The 25,561-nt window shown below is 43.8% G+C and overlaps 1 protein-coding gene across 2 annotated transcripts in view; it reads right to left on the minus strand.

Annotated features, from left to right (window-relative positions):
* Positions 1–25,561, minus strand: part of prkcaa (protein kinase C, alpha, a) — a 140,156-nt gene that overhangs the window by 6,426 nt on the left and 108,169 nt on the right. For both annotated transcript variants that reach the window (XM_079629470.1, XM_079629469.1), the window contains 3 exons: positions 17,078–17,158; positions 10,845–10,952; positions 5,615–5,755 (listed from right to left, as the gene is read on the minus strand). In XM_079629470.1, the coding sequence (XP_079485596.1) occupies positions 5,615–5,755; positions 10,845–10,952; positions 17,078–17,158 (330 nt within the window). The remainder of the gene's footprint in view (positions 1–5,614; positions 5,756–10,844; positions 10,953–17,077; positions 17,159–25,561) is intronic.

The following is a 25,561-nucleotide window of genomic DNA, read 5'->3' on the forward strand; positions in this document are numbered from 1 at the left end:
TGTATGGGTGAGAATGTGTGCTTGTGTAGGGGTCACAACTACAATGTGACCCACTTTAGAAGTCATATATATGTTTGCAGACTGCAGCTCCACAGACACTTACACAAACTGTACAATGGCCAGTTTAATTTAAAGCTATTTAATATGACAAATGTCTCTATCTCTATCCTTTTAGTATCTTGGAAAAATATTCTCACTTCATGCACAGTCACTGTCTCAGAAAAGCAATACCAATTCATGGTACGTTTTATCAAATAACAGTGAAAAATGTCTCGAGTTACAACTGTAACGTCTCGGTTACGGATGTAACCCTCGTTCCCTGAGTAGGGAAAGGAGACGTTACGTCGAATGACGACGAAATGGGGTTCGCTTAGAAGCCTATCCTCTTCGAACAGTAATAAAACCAGCCACTGGCAAGCAAATGCCATGAGTCTGCTGAATTTGCATAGCGTAACTCCGCCCCACCTCGTGGGTATAAAGGAAGTGAGCCGGCAACATGCAGATATGTTTCTTCGCTGAAGGAGCCAAGGCTGAACTCGGCTGTTCCAGCGGTACAGCGGAAGTGGCAGGAAGACATAACGTCTCCGTTCCCTACTCAGGGAACGAGGGTTACATCCGTAACCAAGACGTTCCCTTTCGTTGTCACTTCGAATTACGTCGAATGACGACGAAATGGGGTTCCCAGTCCAATCACGCCACCTCGGCTGTCTTCCAGTGCCCTGCGTAAGTCTGAGCTCCCTGTCGTGAGACTAGCACGGACGAAGGACTCCTACTTAACACAGGAATACCAAGGTACACTGGGAAGCATATCTCAGTGGAAATATGCAATCAGTGGAGGGAACCTTGGGCACATATCCAGGCCGGGGTCTCAGGATCACGTGAGAAAAGGCCGGCCCAAATTCCAGGCACGCTTCGTCTACAGAAAATGCGTGCAGGTCCCCTACCCTCTTGATGGAGGCCAATGCAAACAGGAGCGCTGTCTTCATTGACAGGAACTTAACCTCCACTGATTGCAGAGGCTCAAAGGGAGCACTCTGCAGGGCAGTTAGAACCACTGAGAGGTCCCAAGAGGGAACGAGAGGAGGGTGAGGAGGACTTAGTCTCCTCGCTCCTCTCAGGAACCTGACGACCCGGTCGTGCTTCCCCACCAGCTGTTTTTGGTGCTGGTTGGAGTTAAACTCTGCAGGACAGTGGCCCTCCAGGAACTGAGTTTGACAGCCCTGCTCTAGCGGAAGCGGTGGTAGGGTACTCAAACCTACGTCCCGTCCAGTAGCCACACGTGGAGGTTCCAAAGATCGGGACGAGGGTGCCATAGGGTGCCCTGTCCCTGTGAGAACCGCATACTGGTATGCCCGCCCCTTGAAAGCAAACCGCAAGAATAGTCTGTGTCGAGGAAGAATGGAGACATAAAAGTAGGCATCCTTCAGGTCGATCGCTGCAAACCAATCCTGTGGCTGCACACATTCGAAAATGCGTTTGGCAGTGAGCATCTTGAACGGAAGACTGTGAAAGGAACGTTTCAAGACGCGCAGGTCCAGGATTGGTCGTAACCCACCGGTTTTCTTGGGGACAATAAAGTAGGGGCTGTAGAAGCCGGACCTCATTGCGGCTGGAGGGACAGTCTCGATCGCACCCTTCGCCAGCAGGGTGGCGACCTTCGCTCTCATGACAGGGGCATTGCCACCGACCATAGTGTAGCGGACTCCCCTGAAGCGGGGAGGAGACCGTGCGAACTGAATCGGATAGCCGAGCATGAAGGTTCGCGCGAGCCAGCGGGACAGATTGGGAAGCTCTAGCCAGGCTCCCAAGGACTGTGCCAGCAGGGTCATGCGAATGATAGACGTCCCCCCGGGGGTGCAGCGAAGCGGAATGACCGGCCCGGACATGGGTGGCATAACGGTCATTAGCCGCGTCCAGCCAGAGGAGGCCAGGGAAGGACCAGCGTTCCACGGGGGCGTGCTCTGGCAGGGGTCTGGCGACAGAGGGAGACGAGAGTGGCGAGGCCCGTGGGCGGCGCGCACTGTCATCCCCGTCTGGGGGCTCAGAGATGGGAGAGTCAGTTCTTTCTTTAAAGGGATAGTTCACTTTAATATTAAAATTCTGTCATCATTTACTCACCCTCAAGTTGTTTCAAACCTGTATTAATTTATTTCTTCTGCTGAACACAAAGGAAGATATTTTGAAGAATGTCGGTAACCAAACAGTAGACAGTACCCATTGACTTCCATAGTAGGAAAAAAAAATACTATGGAAGTCAATGGGTACTGTCTACTGTTTGGTTACCGACATTCTTCAAAATATCTTCCTTTGTGTTCAGCAGAAGAAATAAATTAATACAGGTTTGAAACAACTTGAGGGTGAGTAAATGATGACAGAATTTTAATTTTAAAGTGAACTATCCCTTTAACCCTGTTAGGGTGCTGCCAACCCGTGGGTGAGTAGCGTAACAAAAGATTCCCCCTCGGCCCTCTACCGGGGGAAGGAGTGGTCCTGCTACCATCTCCTGTAAAGAACTGATCGCCATCTCTGAGCAGCCCGTCTCAGGAGCACCGCTTGGCCTGGCGTTAAGTGGGGCGCAGGGCTGTAGAGGGCTGTGGCGCCTTCCTGCGGCTTGCTCCACGACGCGGCCCGGGTGAAGGCTGCTACTGGGGCCTTGCGGGAGGGGCGGGAGCCGCGGGAGGGCACCCGCGGAAGTCCTTAACCGCGCCGCCGAAGAGGCCAGCCTGGTATATGGGGGCGTCGAGCAAACGAGTTCGCTCGGTGTCTCTCATATCGGCCAGGTTGAGCCACAGATGTCTAGCTCCTAAACTCTGGAATAGCCTTTAGAGTGCGGATCGGGCCGACTTTTTCAGTCCGAGCCCGGCCCGCGTCCGACAGAGCAGTAACCGAACCCGACCCGAGCCCGACAGGCACAAAGATATTTATGTTCGAGCCCGACCCGAGCCCGACAGTTAAAATCCCATTTTTTTCTCATACTAATGACAATTGTACGTTTGTTTGTGTGGAAAGCCCGCTTTTATTAAGCAACTGTAGGAAGGCAATCGGAAATGTCAACAGGACAAGTGCATCAGCGCGGGGAGCAACAAGCGCTCTTAACATCTGGCGCGCGCACATTATGCACGCGTTTCGTTGTCACGGCTACATAAACAAATGTCCGCACACAGGAAGACGGATGTTATGGTAATATTTTACATGTATTTTAATCACAAAAACGAACGTTTGCATCAAGTGAAAGCATCAGGCACATCGGCTACCTACATAAGCTGTTTTAAATTTAAAATGTTCAATGCCTTATCGCGCTGATGTGACCGAGCCCAACCCGAACCCGAACATCATTTCTAAATATCTGTCCGAACCCGGCCCGGCCCGTCGGGTCCCGTCGGGCTCGGGTCGGGTATCCATCCTCTAATAGCCTTCCTGATATTGTCCGAGGCTCAGACTCGCTCTCCCAGTTTAAAACTAGATTAAAGACGCATCTCTTTAGCCAAGCATTCACATAATCCATCTCATACCTTTTATACTACAGTTAAATCAGATCAAATGCATTCATATTATGAACAGCAGCTACGCTAATTATTTCCCATCTGCCTTCTTTTGTTGTTATCTCGGGACGCCTGTCCCGAGATAACTCAAATAGAGTTCGTCAGCTCCAGTTATGTATCCAGCCCCCCATGGAGACTTCAGATGCCCCAAAGAGACGACTCGACGCCTGTGACGAGACGACCCAACGCCGGCGATATGTTATGCCCTAAATTTATGATTAACTAACTGTATTTTTGTATGTACATTTCTGAAATGCATTTTCTGTAAAGCTGCTTTGAAACAATATGTATTGTGAAAAGCGCTAAACAAATAAAATTGAATTGAATTGAATGTCTCTCCTGGACCACTTTCATCGCCCGAAGAGCAAGGTCAGTGGCGGCACGCAGCTCATCAATGAGCCCCGGGTCAGTCCTCCCCTTGTGCATGTCCCTGAGCATCTGGGCCTGGTACACCTGCAGAGTGGCCATGGCATGCAAAGAGGCGGCTGCCTGCCACGCAGCTCTATAGGTCTTCGCCACCAGAGTAGACGAAAACCTACAGGCCTTGGAGGGGTGCTTAGGGTCACCATGGGAGGAAGCACTCTGATGACACAGTTGCATCTCAACAGAGGTACCCCAGTGTACCCGTAAACAGCCGCCTGATCGAGGGGAGGAAAGGCGGAGGAGGTTGTCGAGCGATCACGGGCAGACAAGGGTGTCTTCCAGGACCTCGAGACCTCCTCATGCACATCTGAGAAGAAAGGTATTGGGGTTGGACGCCGAAGTGACTCAGCGGCCACACCCAAAAACCAATCATCTAGACGCGAGCGCTCGGGGCAGGGTGGAGGGTTCCACTTTATTCCGATGCTCGCGGCCGCCCGGGAAAGCATGGCCGTCAGCTCGGGATCAGGATCAGGATCGGGCAATGCAGGTGCGCCCGGGGCTGGCAACACAGCCGAACCTTCATCTCCCGAGGACTCCTGCCCATCTTGTGATGTTGTGACCGACATAGCATCTTCCTCAGGAGCGCCAAATGACACCCTCGGCCCGCCCGCGACCTCTGGCTGGGACTGGTCAGGGGTATCATTCGGTCGGCTCGCGGGTTGCGACACTGGAGAGGGGTGTGTGGCAGAGGACGAACCGTCTGTTGTAGTTGCCACACCGTCACCCTCAGGTCACCCTGGCCACCAGCCGAAGTACCAGCTCTTGTGGAGCAGGTAGATCGGGGTGTGGATGAGGGGACTCTCACTCTTTCGAGATCACTGAGTCTGGACCGTAGTGTCACGATGGCCGTGTTTCCGCAATGAAAACATGAGTCATTCACAAGCACTGCTTTGGCGTGCTCTAAGTCCAAACACGCAAAGCAGCGATTGTGCCCATCTAAGTCGGATAAAAGTCGACCACAACCAGAAGTGCACGGGCGATGCATCTTTAAAAAGACGTGCTACGCGCTGCTCTTTTAGAGAGGAAGAAAATCTCTGCAGATGTTGAAGCGACCAGGGAGAGAACACACACACTGGCAGATCACTGCTCAGATCGCAGGGAATGTGCACTCGCTGTCACACCAACACCAGGAGAGAAGCTCGTCTCGAAGAGAAGTAGAGTTGAACTCAGAATGGCTTGTGGAGTGAAGAATACACTTGGCTCCGAAAGCGAAAACATATCTGCATGTTGCCGGCACACTTCCTTTATACCCACGAGGTGGGGCAGAGTTACGCTATGCAAATTCAGCAGACCCATGGCATTTGCTTGCCATTGGCTCGTTTTATTACTATTCGAAGATGATAGGCTTCTAAGGGAACCCCATTTCGTCGTCATTCGACGTAACTCGAAGTGACAACGAAAGGGAACTTGGCTTACTCGATCATGTTGAGGTAATACAATAGAATAACACCAGAAGAACAATAAGAGTAAACGTTGTAATAACATTAAATCCCTGCACCACTAAATAACCCTGTATCTTAATCTTAATCATCATAAATAGTTGAAACTCAGTAACAGCTTTCTTAATTTTTTTTCAGTATATCAATCAGAATAGTATTAATAAATCCATAATAAGTTGAAAATGTATAGACCTGCATAGATTGTCTTACCACTTTAGGTTTGAATGGAGGCTGTACTTCTCTGTTTTCCAGGCGTTCCCAGTCAATCCGACGGAAGAAAGCATGTTCCCTAATATCTCTCTCTCCCTCTTGGTTGCAGCCCAGGCGCTTTGAAGGCTGTTTTGCCATCAGCTGCAACACAAGACATAATAAAATATAATCATTACTGTCTAATCAGGAAAAGCCTCAAAGTGACAATTATAAAAATGATCAAACAATAAATAAATAAATAAATAACTATAATATGAAAATCAGGGGAAAAAGGCACAATATAACACATCACACTACATACAAAGTTGGTTAAGCAGATAAGCTGATAAGCAACTGATAATAGGTGAGATAACTAATAAAAAATGTGATAACAATACAAGATACATTTTTCCTATTCTATACATTTCAGAACTTTCACTCAATGTAATTTAAGATATACTGATATCAAATGTTATAATTCTGTCAAAATAATCTTCTGATCTTCATGATTCATAGGAACCTTATGACCTGATTTTGGGAATGATTCTGCCATCTTCTTCAGAGATATATCCTCCATAGTTGTATGATATATAGCTCTTGTCAGGTATGAAATGAGCTTCTAAACCTGTGCTTTCTGGCCTCAGCCAAATATATCCATAGTTCTGGGGATGCAAAGTCTGTAACTCTTAAAGGGCTCCTATTATGCAAAATCCACTTTTATATTGTGTTTGGACATAAATGTGTTGGCCACCGACTGACAGTCCTGCATTACCATAGTTTCCGCCCTCAGCGAGTTGTACACTATCCGCATTTTTCTCCGTGCTCGAGCAGAAAAGGCATAAATTCTGTATATATTTGTTTACTGTTAGTTGTAACGAGTGGTTTTGTGTAATTCGCTGTGTATGTTGATGAGTCATACAAGGGAGAGAGAGAGAGTTTATGGATAAGACTGCTGGCGGTAGATCCTTTTCCTATTTAGCACCAAAACTTTGGAACAGTCTTCCTACCATTGTCCGATGAAGCAGACACACTCTGTCAGTTCAAAGCTAGATTAAAGACACATCTCTTTGACCTAGCATACACATAATACATTATAGACTTCTATAATTCAATGTTAGGCTGCATAGATTAGGTCAGCCGGAACTGGGAACACTTCCCTTATATCCTGATGTACTCGTAACATCATAAGAAGAATGGCATCTACGCTAATTTTAGTGTCTTTGTTTATCCCAAGGTTTTCCCGCAGCCTGCCGGATCCAGGCCGTATTCAGATCTGACGAAGGACCTTCGCCTGGACTAGATGACAATGCAGTGCTGAAGTGCCAACTAGTCTCTCCCTATGGAGGATCCCTTTACCGCTCTACAGATAAAGCGTTGTCGGCTCGCGTACCTACCCCGAAGTGATAAAATAAAATTCTGTATCAAAATGTAAGACAAGTAGTTTGTTTAGGCATAGTTTGCAGGGAATTACAAACCTGCGCATATATATTCAAACGCATATAACTATAGAATTAATTCTTGATGCGCACGTGAGCGCCATCAGCGTTTCTCACAGGTTTGCGTTTTGTCTTGACCGAAGATGAGTTGACTTGACTAAGACTTTAAAGGGGTCATGACATGTTTTTTTTATTTTTTATTATTATGTTCCCTTAGGTGCAATTATGGTATTACTATAGTTTTTTTTACAAAAAACGTTTAAAATGTAGTGATTTATGACATTTTCCCACCCTGTTTCTCATCCTCTGATTCAAACAGTCTGTTTTGGGGGTGTTTCCCCTTTAAGAGTTCAATGTTAACGCCCACTGCTATGATTGGCTAACGTCAGTGCCTATGCATCAATTATTAACGCCCCCAGCCAAAAAATTTGCGGATTCGGCGTATTTAAAAAGTAGTTTTCAAGTTTTAAATACATTACTTACAGTTTGCGTCATCGTTGTTGAGCCCAGAATAGTCGGCACGGACTTATCTTTGAGCAACAGTTTTCTGGCAAAGGCAGCATCATTTTGGGATTTGTTCTCAAAACAGTCATCCTTCAAATGTATAGAACAAACGCTTAAACTAACACTGCCGTGACTGAGACGTCCGCAAAAAATAAAGTGCATCCATTTTCCCCTGACGACTGGATCTTTCGCAGCTTATTCAAAGATGTTGTTTGTCCACAGCCAGGAACAGCACATCTGCATGGCATCGCAATTTCTCTGTACACAGACCCACTCGCTGTCCGTCGACTGAATACTTGTGAGGCGCGCGGCGCGCGGGCGTGACAATGATACGAAATGAGCGTAGTTGCCTTGCGCTTTAAGCGTAGTTGTCTTGTGCCGTAGGCGGTCGTATGCAAACGCTGGTACGTCACTTCGTACCGTGACGTCACTTCTTACCATGGATCCAGAACGAGCTGTATTTAGAGCTTGATTAAATAAATGATTTGTTTATAATGGGGAGGAAGTCTTAAGCTATGAAACTTGCAGGACGTTTTAATGGTACAAAGACCTCTTATATACCAAAAGATCAAGGCAAATTTGGTTTCTCATGTCATGACCCCTTTAAAGGGGTGGTAAAATGCCATTTTCACAAGATGTAAAATAAATCTCTAATGCTCTAAAGCACAAAATACCCCACAGATATTTTTATACAGCATGTTAAAGTTGTCACTTTTTGAGGGTTTGCAAAAATGCACCGTTTTGTGCCTGGCCCTTTAAATGCAAATGAGCTGCTGCAGAGGGTGGAGTTAAACCGTTAAACAGATTTTCATCATTGCTGTGTTCCGGATTTTTTGGGCGGGGCTAAAACGGGGGCTCGATGATGCACTGGAGCCCCTGAGCTCCTGAACACGCCCCTACTTGATGACGTACTGGAGCCCCGGACGCTGGCCCCTCCCCTCTCCCCTAACAATAGAGCACATTCACATCAGTTTGCCGCTTAATCGCGAGTTACTGTCATACTGTCAGTACTATTAGTTACTACAGCCTACAGTTTGCTAGCTAGCTATATATTCATCACGGAAATGCGTAATAGCTGGATGCGATCACGTACAAAACAGATCGGTGTCCTTATTTAAATTTCCGAAAAACGATCCCATCAAGAAGAGGTGGATTAATTTTGTGAAGAGCCACCTTGATGGAGAGCTGAGGATCACCGTCAAAACCCACCTCTGTAATGATAATTTTACACGGGATAGATTTATAAACTTTCGTCGGAGACAACTGGGATTCACTGATAATCCGCTGTTACTGGTGAATGGGGGCGAACCGACTATCTCTCGGCTCGGCCTTCATCCTCCCGTCGCGCCGACCACTGGTGCCATCATCGGCAGTGCGTGCCCAACAATGAGTGAGTATAAATTGCCTTGTGTGCTTATTATATTATAATTATAGTAGGTAGTCCACAGTAACTCCACAGTTGAGTGTGGCGACTGCATCTTACCTGCGAGTGGGCGTGGTTTCAGCGCAGCCAGCGGACACGCCCCCATCGTTTGAGATTAGAGAAAGCTAATTTTTTCAAGATTTTGAATGTACTTATTGATTGATATTTTATATACTTGCCGGCTTTTTTTATCATTTAAATTTGGCTGGGTGGCTAATAACAAACTTTTCTGTAGTGTGACAAACTCAGAACACATACCAGTACTTAATTTTGACTTTACAGGGACTTTAAAACGGAGTCTGATGGAGAGACTCAAGAAGAAGTGACAACATGTAGAATGCAACAGAAGGTCTCTGGATGGTTAGTTGATGAATTTATGTTGCTGATGTGGAGTTAACTATCTTCAATTAACATATTCTTTCATGGTAATCTATAAATCGCTCGTATAGGAACTGTTGTGAGATGCACACAGAGTGACTTTATATTGCATCTGAAATGATGGATGCTAAAGTTTGAGCTGACTCACAAATGTACTCTTATACAACAACTTTTCCTCTTCTCAACATGGACTGCGTGTTCCCGGGGGCGGGGTTTATGTACATTTTAGGGTTGCTGATGTCACTAACCCGGGAGGAATGTCATGTAGTCCATACCAGCCATTTGTTGTAGTCCTTTTCTTTAAAAGCAAATATCTTCCTTAGCTTTAAACTTTAAACGTTGTAACTTTGCAGCTGCTGTTTATGCTCAAACAGCAACATTTCACACTAACTAAAGTTAGAAAAGTTAAATTATACTTTACCACCCCTGTAATGCGCACTTCTTGTAGTCTACTGTGATTTATTCAGCTCTCACAGTGATTTTCTGTAATTTTACTTTTTAAAAAGTAAAAACGGACACTTCATCTTCTGTGTGATTTGATTAAAACTGATTAGTAAAGTTTTGGCCATCATCCGGACGGGGTCCACTACAACAGGCTTGTAGTGGATAAAAGCAAGGTGGCAACATAAGTTATAACGGTAATTAAACTAAACTATACCTGTTCTATCTTCATGCAGCATATATTCTCTGGCTCTGTAGGGTAGGCATCATTGTCCGACTCTGGTTCGAACTGAACACTGCTAGTAGAGTTTCTGACGTTTTATTGTGTGAGATTGTTGTGAGATTGTTTTGTTGCCGCTGGAGTGTGAACGCTTGAAGCTCCGCCTTCTTCTTGAAAGGGGTCTGGGAGCAGCAGTTTAGTAATTAAACTAAACTATACCTGTTCTATCTTCATGCAGCATATATTCTCTGGCTCTGTAGGGTAGGCATCATTGTCCGACTCTGGTTCGAACTGAACACTGCTAGTAGAGTTTCTGACGTTTTATTGTGTGAGATTGTTGTGAGATTGTTTTGTTGCCGCTGGAGTGTGAACGCTTGAAGCTCCGCCTTCTTCTTGAAAGGGGTCTGGGAGCAGCAGCTCATTTGCATTTAAAGGGACACAGCGTATTTTTGCTAACCCATAAAAAGAAGCAATTTTAACATGCTATAAAAATTATCTGTGGGGTATTTTCAGCTAAAGCTTGACATACACAGACATCAGAGACTTATTTTACATCTTCTAAAAAGTAGCATAATAGGTGCTGTTTTAGTCAAGAACTCTAGAACTGTTTCATTGACAAAGATGCAAGATAGAGACATCAAAATAGAAAAATAACGTATTGTTGGATTTTGACTTTTTGATTACATCCTTTTAACCTTGAATGCATTTATTTACCATAAAATAATAAATCCATAGCACATATCAGTAACCTCATTTGAGATAAAATATGGTGTCAGGAAGTGTAGTCATGCTGAAGTTCAGTTGGGCTTTAGAACCTGGAACATTGTTTCTTTATGTGGCAGAACTCACCCCTTTGCAGATGGACACTGCTTCTTTGGACATGGCTTTAGGGTAAGAGACGTTGTGCTCCATAATGGACTGGAAAAGTTCATCTTCATCCTCACCATCAAATGGAGGCTTAGAAGGAAAAAAAATCAACATCAAATTAAAATGAATATTAAATATGGGTTCTTAAACTATTGCACTCTTCAAATGTGGCATTATAGTATTTACCTTAAGCTTACTCTTACAAAAAAAGTATACTGGCGTCACATACAATGGGGAAAACAAGATAAGATCATTATGTTTCAACAAGGTGGTAATACCATTATTTGAAGGACCTTACAGTACCATTTAAATGCATGGCATATGAATATATGAAAGAAAGCGTACCTTGATATATACTAAAGTACCATGATATCATAATCCGATACATTGCTGACAATTTGTTCCACCAGAGTGCTTTTTAATTTATTATTACATTATTAAAGATAAGCGAAAAAACGCTGTTGAAAAGTGGATCAGACAAAGCACCAAAACACAATTGTAGCCAATCAGCAGAAAGGGGCGTATACACTCATGAAGGGGGAGTAGAGAGAAATGCAAGAGAGGAAAATGCCAGGTGACCGTAACTTAAAAAAAAGAGTTACGATCAGGCAAGAGTTGGCACCCACGTTAATATCAAAGAAGCTTTCCAGCGCTGGAGAGACCATAGTGGTCAGGCAGGCCGAGGTTGCTTTATTTCTTCTCGATACGTGAGTAACGTTGGTTTTGCTGTGTTTCACAAAAATTAAGCTTAGCGTCTGTTCTGGCAGGTCACGTTAGTCAAGCTCGCATCAGCTGATCCACGTCTACCTACAGTTAGGTCCATATGTATTTGGACAATTTTTTATTTTGTGAAATTTTTACCAAAACATATTCAAGCTATAGTTATATAATGAAAAGTGCACACTCTCAGGTTTAATTTGAGGGTATTTATTACATCCAAATAGGAAGAAGGGTTTAGGAATTAAAGCTCTTGAGAGTAACTAAAACACAATATATTGACCCGCGTTCTATTTTCTATCATGCGCCGTGCATGTTTGCGATGACGTAATATGCACGCAAACGCACCAGGGTCCAATAGAATCAAGTTGATTGTGAAACCAGACCAATGCTGCGGGGGGCGCCGGGAACAATCGCACTCGGATCGCAGCAAACGAGCCCAGTGTAAAAGCCCCCTAAGTGCGGTATTTGTATTTTGAATCTATTGCTGTGAACCTTCATCATGCGTTCAAAGGAGCTCTCCATGCAAGTCAAACAGGCCATCATTAGGCTTCAAAAACAAAAGAAATCCATCCAAAATAGCAGGAACATTAGGAGTGGACAAATCAACAGTTTGGTACTGTACATTCTGAGAAAAAAATTATGCACTGGTGTGCTCAGCAACATGAAAAGGCTTGGATGTCCACGGAAGAACAACAGTGGTAGATGATCGTAGGATCCTCTCCATGGTAAAGAAAAACCCATTCACAACATCCAGCCAAGTGAAAGAGACACTCCAGGAGGTAGGCGTGTCATTGTCAAAGTCTACAATCAAGAGAAGACTTCATGAGAGCAAATACAGAGGGTTCACCACAAAGTGCAAACCATTCATAGCCAAAAAAACATCTAAAAAAGCCTGACAAGCCAGTTCTGGAAAAGCATTCTTTGGACAGATGAAACTAAGATCAACCTGTACCAAAATGACGGGAAGAAAAAAGGATGACGAAGGCTTGGAACAGCTCATGATCCAAAGCATACTACGTCATCTGTAAAACATGATGGAGGCAGTCTGATGGCATGGGCATGCATGGCTTCCAGTGGCACTGGATCACTAGTGTTTATTGATGATGTGACAGAAGACAGAAGCAGCCGGATGGATTCTGAAGTGTATAGGAATATACTATCTGCCCCGATTAAGCCGAATGCAGCAAAGTTGATCGGCGCTTTACGGTGCAGATGGACAATGATCCAAAACACACTGCAAAAGCAACCCAAGAGTTTTTTAAGGAAAAGAAGTGGAATATTCACAGGAGTCAATCACCTGATCTCAACCCGATCGAGCATACATTTCACTTGCTGAAGGCAAAACTAAAGGCAGAAAGACCCAAGAACAAACAACAACTGAAGACAGCTGCAGTTAAGGCCAGGCAAAGCAACACAAAGCAGGGAACCCAGTCTTTGGTTATGTCCATGGGTTTCAGAATTCAGGCAGTCATTGCCTGCAAAGGATTCTCAACAAAATATTAAAAATGAACATTTAATTTATGATTACCGGTATATTAATTTGTCCAATTACATCTGAGCCCCTGAAAATGGGTGAACTGTGTATAATAATGGTTGCATGTCCTAAAATGTTTACTTGATATTTGTGTTCAACCCACTTGAATTAAAGCTGAAAGTCTGCACTTCAAATTCATCTTGATTGTTTAATTTTAATTTTATTCTGGTGGCATACAGAGCCAGAAGTATGAAAATTGTGCCTGTGTCCAAATATATATGGACCTAACTGTATATGAGTATGATGGCTAAACCCAGGGTGCGATTTGTGAAAAAAACAGAGGGGGGGATGTTTTGAAACATTTTTATTCATAAAAATAAATCATGAGAACATGAACTTCATCACTGCATTTGCAGGAATTGTAAAATCTTTTTTCTTATTAACTCATGAAGTAGCCTAACGCAATAATTTTACTCTAATAGCTTATCTTTCCCCACACATATGAACTGTGATCATGCAATAACGTTAACTTTACATCGCGATGCTGAGCTACAGTGAAATGATAGAAACGATAGAAAAATGATAGAATTTAGCTCCTGTGTATTTAAGAGATCTTCTATCGCCATATAATCCATCGCGCTCTTTAAGATCGCTAAATTCGAGGCTTCTGGTCGTACCTAGGATAACTAAGTCCACTAAAGGAGGGAGGGCGTTTTCACATCTAGCTCCTAAACTCTGGAATAGCCTTCCTGATATTGTCCGAGGTTCAGACTCGCTCTCCCAGTTTAAAACTAGATTAAAGACGCATCTCTTTAGCCAAGCATTCACATGATGCATCTCATACCTTTTATACTACAGTTAAATCAGATCAAATGCATTCATATTATGAACAGCAGCTACGCTAATTATTTCCCATCTGCCTTTTTTGTTGTTATCTCGGGACGCCTGTCCCGAGATAACTCAAATAGAGTTTGTCAGCTCCAGTTATGTATCCAGCCTCTCATGGAGACTTCAGATGCCCCAACGCCTGTGATGAGACGACTCGACGCCTGTGAAGAGACGACCCAACGCCGGCGATATGTTATGCCCTAAATTTTATGATTAACTAACTGTATTTTTGTATGTATATTTTTGAAATGTATTTTCTGTAAAGCTGCTTTGAAACAATATGTATTGTGAAAAGCGCTATACAAATAAACTTGAATTGAAAAACTTGAATTGAAAAGACATCATCTGTGTTAGCCATTCGCCTCATTCGCGCGAACTGGACGCGCGAATGAGGCTCGCATCTGCCGCGCTTAACACCACGCCGCAGGACCTCTAGACGCGCGTAAACGCGTCTTTACATTGACTTAATATTGAAATCACTCGCGCCAGACGCTCAAGAGTGAGTGAGTAATCATTTTAAAATAGGGATGGCGAAAACTAAAAAAATTCTTGACCGACCACCGAGCCTCATTAGCCGGTTGAAACCGGTTAACCGATTAGTTTAAAATATGCTACGCTATTTGAAATAACAGCCATTGAGCCGCGCCCGCAATTTCGCAACTCTGTCGCATCTCTCCGCCGCTCTGCCTCCCGCTCACACACACACGGCGCCGGCGCCGTCCTCCCGCTCACACACACACACACACACACACACACACACACACACGGCGACGCTCTTCCACTCACGTCACTTTTTTAAAATCCCCAACAGCGCGAAACACGAGTCCCGCAAACGCGGCGCCGAGGAGCTTGTATGTAATCGGCGGACAAATGGCTCCTTAGTTTTGAAATGGTTTGGGTACAAGGTGATCGCGTTGAAAATAAAGGCGTTTGTCTAGCATTAGAAGCTAATTTGAAAAATTGCTGCGGCTCATTTAAGAAAATGACAGCTACGAAGAGACGCCGCTTTAGTTTGAGATAGTGCTAACAATAATAAAGAAAGATCATGATCATCATCACCTTATCTGTTACCACTGAAATGTATTTGTAATGTATTTTCATATTTAAGCATTGTATCACACAAGTTGCAACTAACGTTACATCTGTTTCATTCTGTTTGGTGAAATGGTCCCACACAAACTCTTCTCTGCACGCTTCCTCCTGTCGTCTGCCCTGGCTCTAACCTCGAGTGTGTTAGCCTGTAGCCTTTACTTTCTGCAAACCTTGTGAGCGCGCGAACCCAAACGCTGTGACCTCGCACCGAATGTTTTTATTGGTTTATTAAGTACAAACGGGCGAGTTATGAAAAATTGAGTGAGGAATTTGTTCACTTCACACAAAAAGATCTTGGAATGTGACGGCTAACTGTAGTAGCGTTTAGTCCACTGTCTATAATAGCCTAATTTAGTGATCACATTTTTTTTTTTTAACCGACTACCAACAACTTTGATCGGTTAACGTTGATACGGTCAACCATCGGTCAAACGGTCATCGGTTAACATCCCTATTTTAAAATAAAATTTACTTTAATCAAACCACGGATCCGTGATAAGTTTTGTGATCCGTCTCGCCACTAGTGTAGTAGCACTATGATCACTTTGAGGGGAGGATAAATTTATCCCCACCGGGGATACAAATAATTAAGCAGAGGCAGGGATACATTGACCAGAAAGGGGGAAATCCCACGCACCCCCCCCCTGGCTATACCTTAATACATATATAATCTCCTTCAGTATTATATACAGCTATCGCGTTTCTCAAGAACTAATTAAATGGCGAAATTCGGCAGGCACTGCATATTACTCAGAGCTACGGGTGCATGCTTCCCTGACCGGACTACACTAGTTTTAATATTAGTCCTATGGTTATATAGGGCCCGATTTTAACGATATGAAACGCAAGTATCAAACGCGAAACACAAGTAACTTTGTGGGCGGATCTCGGGCCCTGTTGCTATTATACTGGTCAGTTGCTGTCAGTTTTTGTTGGGGGATATTGGCATATGGTATTGTTTTGGGGGGTTATCGCAGCTCTCCCTGCTCTTATCCATGCTAGGCTGCATGGATGCTCAGGGAGTTCTTGCCCAGAACAGAACCATACTGCCAATCCTAACTGTATGCTAATTGTCAATCGTATTTGACGATAGTGGTCCTGACAGAATATGATATGCAGTCTTTTGCGTGTTTGTTTTGATGATTTCAAATATCAACAGTGTTTACCAGAAATCGCTTACTGCACCTTTAACAGAAACAATGAGGCCAAATCAAAGCATTGGGAATAGAAGAGAAAAGACATGGTCAATAGACACAAACTAAAAAATAGCAAATAATCATAATATATAAATTACACATAAAGGAAACCGTCTCGGTAACTGTTGTAACTTCCGTTCCCTGATGGAGTGAACTATACGTGGTGTCGAATGCTGACAGGGGTCCCTATAGAAAACGGCACTGCTGAGCTATGATGTGTATGTCAGAAAACCACTGTGTGCCAGGTAACAAGTGTATTCGCGACATCGTAACCTACCCAGCGTCTATAGTGTCATCCACTCAGCTTCGATGAACAAATCTGAATGAGTGATGCACGCCAGCTCCTTTATTACCTGTATGTAAGGGGAAGTGGTGACTGCGAATTTCACTCGCCAATTTTCATAGGGCTTTTCTGAAATATCAGAAGTGTTATAGGGGCTCCCTAGTGCGACCCCTAGTGTCAGCATTTGGGACCACGTTGAAGTGACTGACAGATAGGGAACTTTATATTGGATACCGGCACTAATAATAGAGAACAATAAAATAAAGAACCTTAGATATATACTGTATTATGATGAGTTATCTTTGACTTTATGATAGGGATTCTCTGATTACAGTAGTGGTGTGAATATTATATATGCCTTAAAAGTTGTAGTTGTAGCACATTTAAATTATTTCAGTTATATGCTGTTTAAAACTATCCAAACATTCTGGTTGTATCCGAACACTATCTAAACTTCCATAGAGTATACTACAACAGACAGAGCAATTATTTTTTATTGTAAGACAGTTATTAGTAACAGTTGTTGATGTAGGATTTGATGGTTATACACTTGTGAACTCACTTCTCCCGCCAGCATCTCGTACAGCAGGACTCCATAAGCCCACCAGTCCACAGAACGGCCATATGGCTGATACGATATTATCTGAAAACAGACAGCATAAAAATCTAAAAGATTAATATTAAAGATCAGCATACTATCAACACATTCTGTTAAATGTAAAAATATTACACTACTGTTTCAGAACATCACTTTTCCCATCTTCCGCTACCCAGAATCAGGAAGGAAGGAATCTCCACTAAAAATAAAATATCAAGACATTCTTGTAGAAAGGATTTATTTTGTATATATTAAATTATATTACCTTGGCATATCACCATAATGTTTCAAAACATGGCACTAATTCTTGATATAAGAGAACAAAAATTTTTTTAGGGGTACAATTATTTAAGCATTAAAGGGGACAAAACCTAATATGTTCTTCTATTTAATAAATGTGTATGAGTAAATTTTCAATAATGAAAACACACACCTTTTCTAACATCTCAGCTTAACCAAGCTTTCTTGGCTGATGTAGTTCACAGCACATTCAGTGCATGTGTGTTTGTATGTGACATCACACTAATACTATGTGACAGTTCTAGATCATAGCTGTAGCAGCTCAAGGTTTTGTTTGTGGCTTTAGATGTTGAATCTTATGTTTCAAAATACAGAGAACCACCACAGACAAACACACATAATAAATAAATCAATAAGTGTCCGAATCCACTTTTGCTAGTTTAAAGGTCCCATGGTATGGAAATTTCACTTTATGAGCTTTTTAACACTAATATGAGTTCCCCTAGCCTGCCTATGGTCCCCCAGTGACTAGAAACTGTGATTGTAAACCAAGCTCTGGGTATCCTGCTCCGCTTTTGAGAAAAACAAAATGTCGTCATACGGGGACAGGTTACCTCCCCTTTCTCTGCTTTGCCCGCCCAGAGAATTGACCCTTCGCAGGGAGTTTGATTGACATGTGATCTGACAATCATAATCCGCCATCCGCCATTTTTGTCCGACAAAGCAGTCAGGAGAGTTAGTAGATTAACGTTGGAGGATTTGAACTTGAAAAACGGAGTGTACTGACGTCTTTCCGCGGTTAAAACAACATTCCTTCTTATGTTCATTTGATGCTATGAATTAACTAGAAGTAAGAGATGATCGGTTCACGAGCAGATTTAACTGGGGCTCTACAGACACTACAGACATCTGTCAGACACATTTAAGAGCCACAAAATGGTATTTATTGTTTAGATTTCTTAAAAAAAATGACCAAATTTGAAAGTTGAGACTTTGTTTCATATCAAAAGTAACCTGGTCAGACAGGACGTCTGTCAGCGCGTTGTCAGTGTGCTCTCTTCTCCGCAATGTATATTTCACTGCGTGAGAACATAGTGGGGTGTTCCAATTTCACGCTCTTTCCTGCTTATTAAGTCCTTCTCTATATGATTTTGCAGCTACCACGTGTTTTTTCTGGCAACCCTGTGTAACGCATGTTGCTCATCTCTCTTTACGGCATGTCTCTCAAGTATTGTTAAGCATTTGTATGACAGTTTAGCACTAAGGTCCGTGATCGTATCGGATCGGATTATACTCCCGCGATTCATACAATATCCGATCCAGTGAGTTTGGCCAGTATCAGACTAATACCGATACTGAAATCGGATCGGCACACCCCTAATCCGCTACAGCATGCTTGTATTAATAGTGGATAAAAGCAGATGACAAATACATTATAACCGTAATTAAGCTAAACTATATCTGTTCTATCTCTATACAGCATATATCCTGTGGCTCTGTGGGCATTATTGGCCAACTCCGGGTCGAAATGAACAGCTACTGATAGTTTCTGTTTTAATATTATCATTCCGTGAGATGAGATTGTCCTGCCAGTGAGTGAGCATGAGCTCATGAAGCTCCACCCTCTGTGCTGGCAGCAGCAGCTCATTTGCATTTAAAGGGACACACACTGAAACGGCGTGTTTTTCTGAGCCCGTTTGTTTTGCTATACTTGTGAGGACATTCCATAGGCGTAATGTTTTTTTATACTGTACAAACTGTATATGATATCCCCTTACACTGCCCCTATCCCTAAACCTACCCAACACAGGAAACATTCTGCATTTTTTAATTTTTAGTAAAACAGTGTTTTTTTTAAGCTATTTGAATTATGAAATGTCCTCATAAACCACGTTTAAGTTGTAATACCAGTGTAATACACATGTCATTATACAAATTAGTTTCCTCACAAATCATATAAACAAGAGCACACACACACACACACACACACACACACACACACACACACACACACACACGTTACAAATTTACGGTTAGCCATGTGTGTTACTGCTGTTCTACCTGACACATTTTACACTCAAGTTAACATGCAGCTACGTGTTCCCTGATAACATGCATTACCACTGCATAATATGTAGGTCAGAGAAAGAGACAGAAATAGAGAGAGAGAGAGGGAGAGAGAGAGAGGGAGAGAGAGATAGATAGAGAGAGATAGATAGAGAGATGAGAGTAATGTAATGAAAAATAAGGTGGAGGACAAACGGTCACTAACATACACACAAAGACATGCACACATTATTTTTCTTTAATTTTACAGCTACAAAAGTAGAACTCCATGATTTATGTTTATGCCAGGTGAAATGGCACTAAACTGATGGTGTGCATTTATGTTTGTGTGCATATACACCTTTTCATATACAAGTGTTTTAATGCCATGTAAGAAAAACAAAATCCATCTAATAACTGTAAATAAAGTTTCCGTTAATTAATTGCTAATGACTTTATTCTCATAAATTTTTTTTCACCATGGTTGTCTCTGAGTCAGAAGGTCCTTCCTCAGAGGAATTGGCCAGGGAGGGACTGTCACGAGGAGTATGAGTTCTGGGAACCAGGTCCGGGTGGGCCAATAGGGAGCCACCAGAAGTACCAGCTCCTCGTCCTCCCTGACTTTGCACAGGGTCTGTGCAAGTAGGCTCACTGGGGGGAATGCATATTTGCGGAGGCCCCGGGGCCAGCTATGTGCCAGTGCGTCCGTACTGAGTGTTCCCTCGGTCAGGGAGTAAAACAGCTGGCAGTGGGAGGTCTCTGAAGAGGCAAACAGGTCTACCTGAGCCTTCCCGAACTCTCTCCAGATCAGCTGAACCGTCTGGGGGTGGAGTCGCCATTCTCCCGGGAGCACAGCTCGTGATAGCTCGTCGGCCACACAATTGAGCACACCGGGGACATACATGGCGTGAAGCGACCTCAGAAGCTTCTGACTCCAGCAGAGGAGATGTCGGGCGAGTTGCGACATGCGACGGGAGCGTAGACCACCTTGTCGATTGATGTACGCAACAGTTGCAGTGTTGTCCGTATGGAACAGCACGTCCCTGCCCTGTAGCCGCCTTTTTAAGCGGCTCAGAGCGAGACATACTGCTAGAAACTCAAGGCAGTTGATCAGTTGGGGGCCCGTCCACACCCCTGACACTGCATGCCTGTTGTACGTGGCACCCCAGGCGGTGGCAGAGGCATCTGTGAACAACACAGCATGCCTGGACACCTGGAACGAGGGGTCTGACCACGGGCTGAAGGTCTGGTGGCACGCCGGTGTGATTGCCACCTGGTGAGTGCCATGATGCCACGGCCATCTCGGGACTGAAGCGGTCTCATATGAAGCAGCCCGAGTGGGGTTACCGCTGCTGCCGCTGCCATACGCCCCAGGAGCCTCTGAAAGAATTTCAGTGGGACCACTGTCCTGCCTTTGAACGTGTTCAAGCAGTTCAGCACCGACTGAGCGCGTTCCTCTGTGAGACCGAATTCAACTCCATACCGAGAAAAGAGATCCTCTGAACGGGGGACCGCGATGCGGTCACAGTCTCCCGAAGTGCAGTCCCATCCATCTCTGGGTCCCCCGTCCTAGGGCCTGCCTGCGACTGGCTCCACGACACCGTTTAGATGGAGGCTGCTGCTGCGGTGCGGGAGCAGGGGCAGATGCAGGAGGACGCCCCTGCGGGCGGTGGGGTGGAGGCAGGATGTGCTTGATGGCCTCTATCTGCTTTTGTACAGCCGAGAACTGCTGGGTGAAGTTCTCGACTGTGTCGCCGAAGAGGCCGCTCTGGGACATGGGGGAGTTGAGGAACCGGAGGTTGTCGTTCTCCCTCATGTCGACCAGACACAGCCAGAGATGGCGCTCCTGGACCACCAAAGTGGACATCGCACAACCCACTGACCACGCGGTGACCTTCGTCGCACGAAACGCTAAGTCGCCGTCCGCGGAGAGGTCTGACCCACCCTCCGATGCAGTGATCAACATCTGTTCATCGCAAGGAGCACCGAAGAAAACAACTGGCACACATCTTGAGGATGGTCCAGCACGTTCCATTGGCGGTTCTACTGGCTGCGGAGCGTGAGAGGGATGAGGGTTCCTTGGGGGTTGGTTCCCCGAAGGAAGCACACTCACCGTAATCCTCAGGTCTCCCGTGTCACTGCCCGAAGCAACCCTCTGGGGAGGGTTAGATCGAGACAGGGGCACGGGGACTCCGTCCCTTTGCAGGAACGAGAGTCTCGATCGTAGCTCCGTGATGGTCATCTTCCCACAATGGGTGCATGACTCATCCACGAAAGCTACCTTAGCATGCTCGAGGCCCAGACACACAAGGCAGCAATCGTGACCATCCCGCAATCCCAGGTAAGATTCCCTCAGTGAGATTGTAGAAAGCATCGAGGTGCTTGGTTCCAAAGCAAAAAGCTGAAGTGCAATCGCACCTTCTGCTCATTATATACACGCACTGCGAGGCTAAACAGCTGATGCAAATGATTGCACGCCAATGTGCATTGGCTCATTTAGTTTTCACTCGATGTAGATTGGCCTCTCTAGCGAGATTCCAATTCGTTGCTCACGACGTACGCCAGAGTGACTGACTGATAGGGAACACTGGCAATTTAAATCTTCGACCCGAAGGTAATAGCTCAAACTCAAACTCAAAACAGAGGATTCCTATGGTATGATTTATTTGTCATGGCTTTGCTAAGGCATTTGGTAGATTTGTTCTAGACCCTTCAGAGGGATACCAAGTGGTTTACTCACAATACTTAAGACTTTCCTAAGCAAGCTCTTTGTGACCTCACTGTGACATTTTCCAAACCAGCAGGTGATGCAAAAGACTTAAAATAAAATAATTATATGAATTATACTATGAAGATGACTATAACAATATCATTCTGTTGTTTGATCTCTTTACAGCAGGATGGATTCTGATAGTTTTTTTGAAAGTGATTCCAATGCTATTGTTCCGCTGGCTGCTATCGTTATAGTTGTGGTGTGGACTCTGCTATTCTTTTACATTTAGAATTATTTTTAAAACTACATCTTTATCATTAGTTATCATCCTTGTTGTGAACGGGCATTAACTGATATTAATCACACTGAATTTTCGCTTCTAACATTCGTCTTGGTGTGAATAGGCTGGTTAGGTGGGAGGATTATTCTACTGGTTTAGTAGAATAGAGATATAGAGGGTCTACTTTTGTATGTGTGGAGAAGACTTTTAAAGATTTGCTTAAGGAGACAACTCTGCCTCACACTGTCATGTCATGCCACTATGCTCTGAGTATGTGGGGTAGAAAAAAACAGAGGGACAGAGAGAGAGAGATAATGTGGCTGTGTATCTGAGGATATCACAGCAAATAAAGTCATTATTATGAAGTGTGGAAGTGCCACAGAAAACTCCAAATGCGTCGCAAGTGTTTTTTGTTAGTTTCAGTCTGACGCAGTTATCATTTTCACATCCTGTGCCACGTTGTTTAAATATCAAATGCATTTGCGCCCATTTGTGCGACCATGGGCATGCTGGTCTGAAAACGAGGTGTGTTCAGGCGCATTGTTGGCCCGTTGCTATTTTGAGGCAACTGAAACCTGGTCTATTAACTAGTCTATGTCTAAACTAAGTCAATGGCGCAATATTTTTTTTAGTAATGATTTAGTATGTTTAAAAAAAAAAAAATTGTAGCGTTAGTAATGTGCACCTATAGGCGGGTCCACAACGCACGTACATTCTGTTTATTAAACACACAGGGACGCACATCATCACACAAACTAGCCAAATATTAAAAATAAAAGGATTACAATTTAAAAGATTATTATTGTGTACATAAAGATATGGTGGAATCCGGCTTGTCCCGTAGATGGTCTGCTCACACGCTTTAACCTCGCGCAGGAGCAGATCCGTTTCCTTTCTGGAGAAGTGTTCGGTCTTTCCAATATCATATTCTGTCATGTAAATAGCGAATCTGGCCTGCCGCGAGCACAACTGGCATTTAAAGGGGAGATGGGAGATGAAACTCTGATTGGTTTATTGCATGTAAAGCCCAAAACACAACCATTACTCATTAAGGCGAGACACGGCAGGCAAAATTTTTTTTTTTCACTGGTCAATTTTGAGATTTTGGGCTATTTGTCTTCAATAACATGTCTTCTTTCAGACTTGTGGTGAAAAAAACTCCAAAATATACATTTAGGTCTTTATTTTACTACACTTTGTCTATTTGCATCTGTAGATTTCTCCGAAATTCAACAAAAGTTGTCGTTCTAAAACATTGCGCTGCTTCTGTCTGCTTCATTTAATCTCACACACAGCTGGAAAGCTCTCTCTCTGCTGTACAATGCTGTTGGATCCAAATATGGTCATTTCCTTTTTATCAGCAACCAATCGTGAAAGTACAATGGGCATTTAACTCTAAAAGTGAAATCTCATTGGCTGATGTCAATTTCTGACAACGTGATTCGTTCAGATGCATTTAGATGTGTGTTTTTGACTATGATTTAGGTGGTTTGTATTGTTGCTAATGATTTGATGAGATATTGTGCCTGTAAATAGTTGTTTCCACTAAAAAAGTATTCATTTTTACATTACAAATCTTTAAATGCTTTTATCTCAAAATTATTTTTTTGTCATTCTCCAGTGACACATCTCAGCCTATGTAGCACCTATGTACACCAAACTTTCCAGTTATACACTTAGCAGTATTCTGAAGATATGTTCAGAGGGATTTGTTAATAAATCATTCCTTGTCTGATTTATGTGACATTTTAATCAAACAAATATGGCGAAAATCTTTTTTTTTAAGGCTATGGACAGTATATTTTGATTTCCTAGGTAATGAAAGCATATATCCTGAAATCCCTCTGAACATCTTTTTTCATCTTGTGTGTAATCAAAATGAAAAAAGAATTTTGCATCATATGTTCAGATCTATCTACCGAAAATATATGCACAATTTTGCATATTTAATGAGATAATGCATCATTTGCATAATTAAACATACAAATTTCAAAAACTTGTAATGTCTGTGTGAGATAAAAGGACACAAGCTGTTGAAGCTCCACCCTCTGTGGCAGGAGCAGCAGCTCATTTGCATTAAAAGGGACAGACACAAAAAACGGTGCATTTTATTTCTTTGTGATAAAGTAAATAATTTCTAATACAACAGTTGATTTCACATCAGTCAGTTACGTTCATCGTTATGTACGGATCTTGCCTTTGAGCCCAATAACCTTTGAATGGTAACAGAACAAGCCGATGCAAATTGGCAAATGAGATTTGCATCGCAAGCCTCTCCACAGCTTCCGGGTATATAAGGCAGTGTTTGAATATAACACACTTCAGAGCCGAGTAGACGTTGATTCACTCTGCTCTTCATTCATCGTTCTTGTGTATCAGAACAAGAGGGTTCCTGTTCATGTGTTGGTGTGAAGTCATGTTCCAGTGGAGGTCGTGGTTGCTGAGTGTGCACAGTCTGGTGCAGCGGCTGTTCCTCTGAACGCTTCAACATCTAAAGAGCAATTCCCTAAAAGAGTAAACACAGATGTGATGTTGCATCGTTTTAAAGATGTAATTTTACCCGTGTGTTTCTGGACGCGTCTGACAGCCACAGTGTCTGACTTACATGTTTGGGCCGTACGCAAGCTGAGGAGGCGTTCGTTGATGAGTCACCCACTGCGGGAAGATGACCATTGCGATGTTGAGATCAAGACTAAGATACCTCGAAATAGGAGGAGCCCGCTTTCGGGTAGGAGTTCCCCTAATACAAGTGTCCAGGCATGTTGTTGTCTCAACAGATGCCTCCAGCATGGGCTAGGGTGCTTGTATGCGACGGGCAAGCAGCTTTGGGCTCCTGGACAGGACCTCGTCTGCAGTGGCATATCAATTGCCTTGAGTTGCTAGCAGTACATCTTGCCCTGCGCCGGGTTCTGCAGTCAGGGAGGACGAGGAGCAGGTCTTGATGGTTGTACCTTGGCCCACCTGGACCTGGTTCCCAGAACTCATGCTACTCACGACAGCACCTCACATCCATTAAGAAGGTGGGGGCCTGCAGGCATTTTCGGTCGACGAAGCGTGCCTGGAATTCGGGCCGGCCAACTCTCACGTCATCTTGAGACCTGGATATGTGCCCAAAGTTTCCACCACTCCTTTTGGGAACAAGGTGGTGAACTTGCAAGTGCTGCCCACA

Source organism: Phoxinus phoxinus, assembly GCF_949152265.1.
Source record: "Phoxinus phoxinus genome assembly, chromosome: 11".
Classification (NCBI taxonomy): Eukaryota; Metazoa; Chordata; class Actinopteri; order Cypriniformes; family Leuciscidae; genus Phoxinus; species Phoxinus phoxinus.